This window comes from Saccostrea cucullata, unplaced genomic scaffold, assembly GCF_032062105.1.
Source record: "Saccostrea cucullata isolate Sc308-1 unplaced genomic scaffold, CSIRO_AGI_Scuc_v1 ctg2338, whole genome shotgun sequence".
NCBI lineage: Eukaryota > Metazoa > Mollusca > Bivalvia > Ostreida > Ostreidae > Saccostrea > Saccostrea cuccullata.
This window is the reverse complement of record NW_026923342.1, coordinates 109,576-121,933: the sequence shown is the minus strand read 5'-3', so window position 1 is coordinate 121,933 and position 12,358 is coordinate 109,576. Positions and strand designations below refer to the sequence as shown.

Genomic DNA, 12,358 nt, shown 5'->3' with positions numbered 1-12,358 from the left:
GATTTAGTTTTTTGCTTAGGAATTGATGTTGAGTGCTGCCTTAATTTATATACATATTCTCTTTGTGAGGGGATGCTCCATATTGTTTAATGAAAGTCTGTATATATGCATCTTGAATTTATAAAGTGATTATTGGAAGTACTTGTGAACATTGAAGTTCGTTCAGGCATAGCAACTTTGATGCCTGCTTGGGACAAGGTTAACTTCCTTACAAAAAGTAAGAGAAGAAAACAAATTTTAAATCATTTAATTTATTTCAGGAGCAATCAAAAACAGTGAAAATTAAAGAACACATTTCGGAAACAAAGTCTACTGTATTTCAGTTTGGTGTCTTAATAGCTAACATGGTAACTCAGATATCTGGTGTGTAGAAGTATAAATTCGGCCATTGATGGGTGAAATAAAATTTCATGTAAATGTCAATGTTTTGAAGATTTGTTTTGACTTTTTACAATTATGTTACTGACAGGTGAGCATTTTGGTCCACAGGTTTCATATACAACTAAGAATAAAAAAAATTGTCTTAATTTGCATGATGTAGATGCAAACCCATGTAGACGAGATGAATTGTTGTTTTGAAGAGCCTATAATTTCATTTCATGAGTTGAAGTCAGAATTAATAACCATGTGTCACTGAACATACTGTAATTTCATAAAAGAATGGATGATAAAAAGTACATTTTTACCTGTATCAAGTTTATAGCTTGGTTAACCAGTTAGAATGAACTCCATTTGATACTATATGATATTGAATCCTTTCATGGTGAGTACAGTTAGCCTTTTTATGTCACTTGAGTCGTGTGACTTATATGTTATATATATATATATTTTATCAATCCTTTTGCATTGTGTAATATCCCCATAACTATTACATATATAGATATTTAATTTATTCTCAAAAATACTACTATAGTTTCAATAAAATGTATTTCTAAGAGAGTTTATTTTTGAGGAGTAGCTAGGGGGACAAGAATTATGGATACTGAGGACTCCTTGCCATTGAGACTTTAATAAGCATGATAAAGGTGGTATCAAAACCTGAAATAAGAACCTTGGTTAAAGTTCAGGTCCTCTATATGTCCCTCAATACTGAGTACATTTGAGTGGGTGGGGCTATTGCTTTTATATTTGACTGGTATATTCTTTTTTGGGTACCACTAAATGACCTATTTTCCTTGACCTTCTTTTTTCAAAAACATCACTAACTTCATTGGCCATCACTTTTGAAAAGTTGGCAGTAGGTCTTCCATACTTCACTTGTGTATTCTCTGTGATAAAAACTTTCATTGGGCATAAATATTATGACTTTTTTGACCTTGACCTTAGAGAGAGTTTAACCCAATTTAAAAAAGAAAACTTTAACCTTGGTCATAACTGAACAGATAGAACTAGGGCTTTCATACTTCACCTGTGTATACCTTTTGACAACACCTTCCTTTTTATACCAACAATTTTGACCTTGACCTTTGGAGTTTATTAGACTTCAGCCCTTGTCATATGCTGCCATACAGGGACACACAAACACATTTTGTTTCCTGTATATTCCTATGAAAAATTATCATTTCTATTGTGGCAAATATCATATTCTAAAATCAACAATTGGTCATGAAGTCAATTTAAAGCTCATGACCTTGAGACATGCTTGTAGGTCAGTCAAAGTTGGTCTTATCCCTTGTGAGGCAATGAAAGGTGATAAACCAAGAGGCAAATTCCTAATTGCAGTTTTCAATTAATCTCACAGTCCACTTGGTACCACAAGACAAGAAAATCTATACACAGACAAGTGAGATTGATGTCTTGCCTTTTGAATTACACTGTACAATATAAACAGGGCACACATCAAATTAAGATGTCCCAGGAGAGGTTAGTATTTCACCTTATTTTTGTGAAGTATAAACTTGCCCTTATTGAGACATTGATAAATATTTGGGATGCTGAAGGGGGGAACTCACTAAGACACAACTGTTTCTGAAGTATAAGACTAAAAGTGTCCCCAAATTAAGACTGATGGAAGTTTGGCAAGGTATAGATGAATCTTCCTGAAACTTGGCATTTGGACTGGTACACCCACAAGGGCACTAATAAAATGTAATCTTAAGAAAGGTATAGAGAAAAAGAAAAACCACTCCAAGGTGTCTGTTGAGTGGGAACTGTCTTAAATGATACTGATTTTTATGTTTGGACGGATCTAGCTGAAACTTGGCATTGGGATTTAATAAAGGAGGAATTTGTGATGAGTCTGACTAGGTGTCTATGTTATTATGTTCTATTTATGTGTTGATTGGATTATTGTGGACATGCTTGACATCGATACAGCTGTTTTGTGTGGATTTTTTTTGGAAAGATCAGATGCCAGAGTATGCAACATTATTGTTATTGCTGTACATTTTCATTAAACCCCGGGCAGCGGTAGTCACTACCGCATTTTCTATGGGAGGAGCTTATCTAGATAACACAGAGCAGCTGGATATATTTAGCATCACTTTTCCTTATCAGCTGATAAGCACATGGCTTATCTGATAATCTGTTGACCATTGCTTCTACAGTTTACCAGTGAAAAGGCATAAATACTAACAAATAATTTATTAATTTAGCTTTCAGTTAATTAAATATAACAGTGAAAATGTTTACTAATAAATTATGCATGCAAAAAACAATTAATTAATTATGTTTACCATTTAAATTATAATTCAATATAATGTATTAACAAGATTGCTCCATGGATTTGTAACAGTTAAAAACCTAATTTTGAATCGGACTAGCAATCAGGTACGCAAACACACTATCACACTCGGTAGAGTGAACTGATAATTTTATCCCACAGCATCAGTGTAAATTTATTAGTTTTTGGCACAAGATTTTTATGTCCAGATCTAGCTCTTGGTCGTCTAGCATCCTCATAATTACTTATTGAAGTATACTCCCGGTCTACATTCTCATTCCAGTCTAGAACAGCCATGTGAGATCGTCGTTTGTACTCCTCATCACCGAATTTTATACGCTTATCATGGTAAATCTAGCTGCAGATCTGTAGCTCTCCGAAAAAAAAAATATTAATAGACCGGAGAGCTACAGTGCCACCCATTGAAAAAACTGTATATTTATTGCGCACAAAAAAATGCGCTCGGTTTTCGATTTATTTTCCCATGTTTTTAAAACTGCAATCTTAAAATATTACTAACCGTATGTTCCTAACACATTCTTTCGCTGTTTCCAAAACCAAACATTCCTCATAATTGTTGTTAATAGTCCTCCTGATCCTGATATTGTAGTCATCGAACATATCTTTTATTTATACTGCCATTTTGGTTTCAAAGATAATTCGGTCGAATATGCTTCGTTCAGATGTCAACTACGAGAGTAATTGATAAAGGAGAGAGGAATTTTTTGGAATCTTCCCTTTTTTGCAGTTGAGGTAAGAATTTGGAAGAATTTATCAAGAACCGAGCGCATTTTTTTGTGCGCAATAAATATACAGTTTATTCAATGGGTGGCACTGTAGCTCTCCGGTCTATCAATATTTTTTTCGGAGAGCTACAGTTCTGCAGCTAGGTAAATCAGAAGAGCATTATTAAAAGATTCCACATAATTAGTATCAATACAATTCACATAATCATTCGGAGTTTTGTAAATTCGTAGTTTTCTTATTTCATTTCTTAAAATTCTTTCTGCATCTGAATCCTTGAGAACATGTTTGGATGGTTCGTAGTTGGGATCACATCTACATCTCGATTCTGTGGAACAATTTTCATGATTATTCTTATAATGTTCAACAATGTTGTACAACAATTCTCGCAATTTTTTTTGATGATCCTTGGCAGTTTTTCATGGCATAATAAGTATGTGTTTTAATGGATGCAACTTTATCTGACAGATCTGGATGCCATGTAATACCTCTGTATTTTAATGGGCCATTTGCAATTTTCTTCATTTCTTTGCTAACATTCTTACTAGCATGCCATGTATCGTTTGCATTTGTCACAGATGGCTTATTTACAGACAAAAATTTGTTCACACTTGCATTTCTGTCGTGACCATGGACATTGACAGAAACATCCCTCTCTTCAAAATGGCTGTAAAGAAGTTCAACTCCTTTCATCTCATGTCTTTGACTTACAGGGTCGTCTTGCCTTGTAACAACCTCCAGTCCAACAACCCGATGGTGGGTTTGGCCTATTGCAACAACATCTGACTGGGCTGCATTTCTTCTCCAACCATAGCGGGCATCTGTCATGATATTTATCCCATTATATTGAGTCCCATTCTCTTCTGATTTTAGAATTTCTGTTGCTACTTCTTCATTAATTGCGTCACTTACGGACTCCTCGGCCATTTCTTTAGTCAAAGAACAATAAAGATCATGCTGGCCTTCAAATGCGCTTTCTGGTATGGTCCCTATATTGCCAGCCTCACAGAGTCGCTTATACTGGCTATACCGTAATCCTGTTGCATAGACAGAATGCATCATTCTCAGGTTTGCAAGAAAAATTCCACCTGGCAAATGTTGTGACGAATCTGCCGAAATCAAGTGATTTTCCTTGCAGGTAAATGTCACCTTAGCGGTATGACCAAACCTTTGTAATTTCTTTATGTCCAAAAACTCCTGACAAGTTTGGCTATGATGTTGTATTCCAGAACAAATATTTCTCATTGCAGAATACGATGTTAAAAACATATCCTCATTTGTTGCCTTTTGGTCACATGGTAAATACGGTTGAAAGTTAAGGTTTTCCTGTTGCGGTGCAGTATCTGTTAATCCATGCATTTGGATGAAAAAGTCAAATACATTGTTCAGTAACTGCTCATTTGTTACAGATGACACTCTTTCAGCCAAAAAAAAGTTTTATTTTGTCCATCTTGTTAACGTTGTAGACAGAAACTTTTTCTTCTTCAGATTTCACGTAAAATCTTATACATCCTGTAACAAGTGGGTTTTCTGGGACTTTTCGCCTTTCATTCCTAACTTTCATTTTTTCTCCAGCATCAGATCTTTCTCCCTTGCTGTTCTCTATTCTCATCTCGTATTCTCTTTGTTGCTTGTTCATCCATCTTTACTTACTTCTTATCATGTAATAACAGACTTAGTAAATATGCAAGGAAATTGTCTATAAAGTCAGCAGGTGGTATAAGATCTACTTTGGTCAGTATGGGGTGCGATGGGGTAGTCAGAATTGAATATAAAATTAGGAATTTATACAACATGCCATCATATTGTGCGTTCCTTTTTTAATCTACATATTTTTATTGATATTTATAATAAGTATACATTTATTGTTATGGCTTACTTAAAATATATTTACAAAAGTGTGTAGCTTTGTGACACAAAAATGTGGCCTCCTTTTTGTTACTCAGCATCTCTAACCATAAGACAAGAACACTTCAGAAGATAGAGGGTAATGTAATAAAAACAGTGCATGTCACTGCATGATCTAGACAATGTTATAAACAATTCGGACGTAACATTTTAATAAGAATCGGTAGTATACAAAATATCTAAATTATCAATAAATAAGTTTAGAAAAAAATCTTTGCGGACAGTAATATGCACTACATTTTGATGCCACCATACCCTTGACTTATATCAACTCTTCCAAAGCACATGCTGTGAAGTTTGGCAGGAAGACTTCTCAATGGTCAGTCAGTTTTCTTTGTCTTGACCATTCCATTGGAAGCCATATCAGTGAAGGAGTTATCATCGTGTTTTGCTAATTTTTTGTGTTATGTCTGAAACAAGGAGACAAGTTTGTTTAAATCTTACAGAAGTTGAACTCAATTCCATCCAAGCTTTGTTTTCACATAGTGAATGGGATTTTGATTCTTGTGTTGTTTTCAATAACTAGTCAGAGGGAAATACTGATGAAGAGATAAGACCTGCTGTAAACCAAGAGATAATAGTCTGCAGCACAAGTGAAAATCCTGGCCGGAATGAGGAGCAGCAAGCAGCGGATGGTAATCCTGGACATGGAGATGATGATGTAATCCCACAGGTCAATGGCCAGGAATGCATACATTGTTTTTGCCATCCATGTGTGACCACAAACAGACAGAGCTGGCTTGGAAATGGCGCACCACCCCATGACCGGAATTCCGCAGGAAAACCAAATATAAAAAGTTTTGGACAATGATGTCAAGAAGATATGCATGGAATCATCCGCGATACATTGCCAAGAAAGCAGAAAAACTAAATCAAGGTGGCAATGTGACGGACAATACAGTGTGGACACTCCGAGAAATAATGCCCGAATGTGTTTTGTCTCTAGTGAGGAACTTGTATCCTAATCCTTCAGGGAGACCGTACATGGGACACAAGTGGACATGAAAACTATATTAAAATTATGCAACTGATGTGAATTAACAAACTTTTTTCAGTATTTATTAATTATTTTTGTTTAATTATTGATTGGGCATGGATATATTCAATACAACATGGAATATCACTGCAGTAAGTGGCTAATAAATTTGTTTCTGTATTCACATGGCTCTGTTTGTTTACATCTCTGCTTTGTTGATTACAATTCAGTATGACCTGGGGTCACCATTCCATATAAAGAGCAGAGGTAAATTTGAAATCGGTTCACTTCAGATGTTTTGATGTATATTTTGGCAAATAAAAAAATTATTCAATGAAGATTTTTTCATACAGGGATAGCTAGATAGGAAATGTGTTACTGTGCCAAATTTTGAGACAATACAACATAATAAGATGTGATTACTTTTCAAAACATCTCTGCTCAGCTGAACATGTAGGAGAATATGTGATTTTCAAAATTTAGCTCCTCCCATTTCCTTTTATACTCCAGGCCTGGGTTTAAACCCCGGGCAGCGGTAGTCACTACCGCATTTTCTATGGGAGGAGCTTATCTAGATAACACAGAGCAGCTGGATATATTTAGCATCACTTTTCCTTATCAGCTGATAAGCACATGGCTTATCTGATAATCTGTTGACCATTGCTTCTACAGTTTACCAGTGAAAAGGCATAAATACTAACAAATAATTTATTAATTTAGCTTTCAGTTAATTAAATATAACAGTGAAAATGTTTACTAATAAATTATGCATGCAAAAAACAATTAATTAATTATGTTTACCATTTAAATTATAATTCAATATAATGTATTAACAAGATTGCTCCATGGATTTGTAACAGTTAAAAACCTAATTTTGAATCGGACTAGCAATCAGGTACGCAAACACACTATCACACTCGGTAGAGTGAACTGATAATTTTATCCCACAGCATCAGTGTAAATTTATTAGTTTTTGGCACAAGATTTTTATGTCCAGATCTAGCTCTTGGTCGTCTAGCATTCTCATAATTACTTATCGAAGTATACTCCCGGTTTACATTCTCATTCCAGTCTAGAACAGCCATGTGAGATCGTCGTTTGTACTCCTCATCACCGAATTTTATACGCTTATCATGGTAAATCTAGCTGCAGATCTGTAGCTCTCCGAAAAAAAAAATATTAATAGACCGGAGAGCTACAGTGCCACCCATTGAAAAAACTGTATATTTATTGCGCACAAAAAAATGCGCTCGGTTTTCGATTTATTTTCCCATGTTTTTAAAACTGCAATCTTAAAATATTACTAACCGTATGTTCCTAACACATTCTTTCGCTGTTTCCAAAACCAAACATTCCTCATAATTGTTGTTAATAGTCCTCCTGATCCTGATATTGTAGTCATCGAACATATCTTTTATTTATACTGCCATTTTGGTTTCAAAGATAATTCGGTCGAATATGCTTCGTTCAGATGTCAACTACGAGAGTAATTGATAAAGGAGAGAGGAATTTTTTGGAATCTTCCCTTTTTTGCAGTTGAGGTAAGAATTTGGAAGAATTTATCAAGAACCGAGCGCATTTTTTTGTGCGCAATAAATATACAGTTTATTCAATGGGTGGCATGTAGCTCTCCGGTCTATCAATATTTTTTTCGGAGAGCTACAGTTCTGCAGCTAGGTAAATCAGAAGAGCATTATTAAAAGATTCCACATAATTAGTATCAATACAATTCACATAATCATTCGGAGTTTTGTAAATTCGTAGTTTTCTTATTTCATTTCTTAAAATTCTTTCTGCATCTGAATCCTTGAGAACATGTTTGGATGGTTCGTAGTTGGGATCACATCTACATCTCGATTCTGTGGAACAATTTTCATGATTATTCTTATAATGTTCAACAATGTTGTCCAACAATTCTCGCAAATTTTTTGATGATCCTTGGCAGTTTTTCATGACATAGTAAGTATGTGTTTTAATGGATGCAACTTTATCTGACAGATCTGGACGCCATGTAATACCTCTGTATTTTAATGGGTCATTTGCAATTTTCTTTATTTCTTTTCTAACATTTTACTAGCATGCTATGTATCGTTTGCATTTGTCACAGATGGCTTATTTACAGACAAAAATTTGTTCACACTTGCATTTCTGTCGTGACCATGGACATTGACAGAAACATCCCCTCTCTTCAAAATGGCTGTAAAGAAGTTCAACTCCTTTCATCTCATGTCTTTGACTTACAGGGTCGTCTTGCCTTGTAACAACCTCCAGTCCAACAACCCGATGGTGGGTTTGGCCTATTGCAACAACATCTGACTGGGCTGCATTTCTTCTCCAACCATAGCGGGCATCTGTCATGATATTTATCCCATTATATTGAGTCCCATTCTCTTCTGATTTTAGAATTTCTGTTGCTACTTCTTCATTAATTGCGTCACTTACGGACTCCTCGGCCATTTCTTTAGTCAAAGAACAATAAAGATCATGCTGGCCTTCAAATGCGCTTTCTGGTATGGTCCCTATATTGCCAGCCTCACAGAGTCGCTTATACTGGCTATACCGTAATCCTGTTGCATAGACAGAATGCATCATTCTCAGGTTTGCAAGAAAAATTCCACCTGGCAAATGTTGTGACGAATCTGCCGAAATCAAGTGATTTTCCTTGCAGGTAAATGTCATCTTAGCGGTATGACCAAACCTTTGTAATTTCTTTATGTCCAAAAACTCCTGACAAGTTTGGCTATGATGTTGTATTCCAGAACAAATATTTCTCATTGCAGAATACGATGTTAAAAACATATCCTCATTTGTTGCCTTTTGGTCACATGGTAAATACGGTTGAAAGTTAAGGTTTTCCTGTTGAGGTGCAGTATCTGTTAATCCATGCATTTGGATGAAAAAGTCAAATACATTGTTCAGTAACTGCTCATTTGTTACAGATGACACTCTTTCAGCCAAAAAAAAGTTTTATTTTGTCCATCTTGTTAACGTTGTAGACAGAAACTTTTTCTTCTTCAGATTTAACGTAAAATCTTATACATCCTGTAACAAGTGGGTTTTCTTGGACTTTTCGCCTTTCATTCCTAACTTTCATTTTTTTCTCCAGCATCAGATCTTCTTTTCTTTCTCCCTTGCTGTTCTCTATTCTCATCTCGTATTCTCTTTGTTGCTTGTTCATCCATCTTTACTTACGTCTTATCATGTAATAACAGACTTAGTAAATATACAAGGAAATTGTCTATAAAGTCAGCAGGTGGTATAAGATCTACTTTGGTCAGTATGGGGTGCCATGGGGTAGTCAGAATTGAATATAAAATTAGGAATTTATACAACATGCCATCATACTGTGTGTTTCTTTTTTATTCTACATATTTTTATTGATATTATAATAAGTATACATTTATTTTTATGGCTTACTTAAAATATATTTACAAAAGTGTGTAGCTTTGTGACACAAAAATGTGGCCTCCTTTTTGTTACTCAGCATCTCTAACCATAAGACAAGAACACTTCAGAAGATAGAGGGTAATGTAATAAAAACAGTGCATGTCACTGCATGATCTAGACAATGTTATAAACAATTCGGACGTAACATTTTAATAAGAATCGGTAGTATACAAAATATCTAAATTATCAATAAATAAGTTTAGAAAAAAATCTTTGCGGACAGTAATATGCACTACATTTTGATGCCACCATACCCTTGACTTATATCAACTCTTCCAAAGCACATGCTGTGAAGTTTGGCAGGAAGACTTCTCAATGGTCAGTCAGTTTTCTTTGTCTTGACCATTCCATTGGAAGCCATATCAGTGAAGGAGTTATCATCGTGTTTTGCTAATTTTTTGTGTTATGTCTGAAACAAGGAGACAAGTTTGTTTAAATCTTACAGAAGTTGAACTCAATTCCATCCAAGCTTTGTTTTCACATAGTGAATGGGATTTTGATTCTTGTGTTGTTTTCAATAACTAGTCAGAGGGAAATACTGATGAAGAGATAAGACCTGCTGTAAACCAAGAGATAATAGTCTGCAGCACAAGTGAAAATCCTGGCCGGAATGAGGAGCAGCAAGCAGCGGATGGTAATCCTGGACATGGAGATGATGATGTAATCCCACAGGTCAATGGCCAGGAATGCATACATTGTTTTTGCCATCCATGTGTGACCACAAACAGACAGAGCTGGCTTGGAAATGGCGCACCACCCCATGACCGGAATTCCGCAGGAAAACCAAATATAAAAAGTTTTGGACAATGATGTCAAGAAGATATGCATGGAATCATCCGCGATACATTGCCAAGAAAGCAGAAAAACTAAATCAAGGTGGCAATGTGACGGACAATACAGTGTGGACACTCCGAGAAATAATGCCCGAATGTGTTTTGTCTCTAGTGAGGAACTTGTATCCTAATCCTTCAGGGAGACCGTACATGGGACACAAGTGGACATGAAAACTATATTAAAATTATGCAACTGATGTGAATTAACAAACTTTTTTCAGTATTTATTAATTATATTTGTTTAATTATTGATTGGGCATGGATATATTCAATACAACATGGAATATCACTGCAGTAAGTGGCTAATAAATTTGTTTCTGTATTCACATGGCTCTGTTTGTTTACATCTCTGCTTTGTTGATTACAATTCAGTATGACCTGGGGTCACCATTCCATATAAAGAGCAGAGGTAAATTTGAAATCGGTTCACTTCAGATGTTTTGATGTATATTTTGGCAAATAAAAAAATTATTCAATGAATATTTTTTCATACAGGGATAGCTAGATAGGAAATGTGTTACTGTGCCAAATTTTGAGACAATACAACATAATAAGATGTGATTACTTTTCAAAACATCTCTGCTCAGCTGAACATGTAGGAGAATATGTGATTTTCAAAATTTAGCTCCTCCCATTTCCTTTTATACTCCAGGCCTGGGTTTAAGCGTCTAGATATACACTATGTTGTCCTTTACAATGTATGGGTTATGAGACAGTGATTCCTTAATGCCCTGTCTTTTACAAGTTTTTTTTGGTGATATCAGGCAGTTTTGTTCAAGGCGGAATTTCTGTTTAGATCAAATATTTGTGTTCATCAGTTAAAGCAATATTTTGTGTTTCGTGGGCTTAAAATTCTTGGAATGACTTTATATACAATATATGAGACTTATGGAGAAATATATGAACTCTGTGACAGAGAGGGAAAAGAGGAGAGAATTATTAATTATCAGGTAAATTTATCTTAATTATTGAGGATGAAAAAATGACTTCTTTGGGGAAAATATGGAAAATTGTATATATTGTATACAGTGGAGCCTCATTTATCTGGACGCTTTGGTTCCTAGTCAATTTGTCCGGATATATGTGAAGCGTCCGGATACCTGAATTAACAGTTAAACAATACAAAATAACGTTAAAAAATTTTGTTCCAATGAAAAATCGTCCGGATACTGAAGCATCGGGATATCTGAAGGTCCACTGTATATGTTCTGTGTAAATTTCATTCAATAATGAATTTTACCTCAGCATGTACAGTTTATTTATCCACTAGGTGCATTTAGTTGAATTAATAAAATAATGCTTGCAGTTTCTATGTATATATTAAATATAAATGTATAAATTGCGCAGAAGAAATAAATATCAAGTCTTAATAATATTTGCAGTCATGGATATTTTTAGATTAATCATGTATGCAAAGGGTAATTTTGCAGCCTTGCTATTAAAATTGGAAAAAGTTTCTTTGCTGCTGCAGTTTTATATTCCATGATAAATGTAATTTTCATTGCAATCCAATTGGGTATCAGATTTAGCTTCTAAAGACTGAAAATGACTTCAATTTCCACTATTCAAGGGCAAAATTCCTTGAATAATACTAAAAAAATTTTAAACTTGCATTATTTCAGTGTGGTTGGAAATTTAATCATTTCGCATAAGAATTTGCTATTCTTTGATTTTGATTCACTGATGTAAGCTAGTTCTCCCTTTCTTCGATTGTAGACTAGTTTGTGGATAAAGTTTCTTGATCATCCTTGTTAATTTTTTTTTTTTGAGATGACAACAGAATCCCTA

At 34.8% G+C, this 12,358-nt stretch overlaps 1 protein-coding gene across 3 annotated transcripts in view; it reads left to right on the top strand.

The window, feature by feature from the left end:
- Nucleotides 1-12,358, top strand: part of LOC134263777 (uncharacterized) — a 71,829-nt gene that overhangs the window by 15,124 nt on the left and 44,347 nt on the right. The window contains exon 1 of one of the 3 annotated variants that reach the window (XM_062746157.1): nt 11,277-11,520. The exons of the other annotated variants lie outside the window; for them this stretch is intronic. Coding sequence (XP_062602141.1) covers nt 11,431-11,520 — 90 coding nt within the window. The 5' untranslated portion in view covers nt 11,277-11,430. Of the gene's footprint in view, nt 1-11,276; nt 11,521-12,358 lie in introns of those variants that run through there. 3 annotated transcript variants of the gene reach the window in all.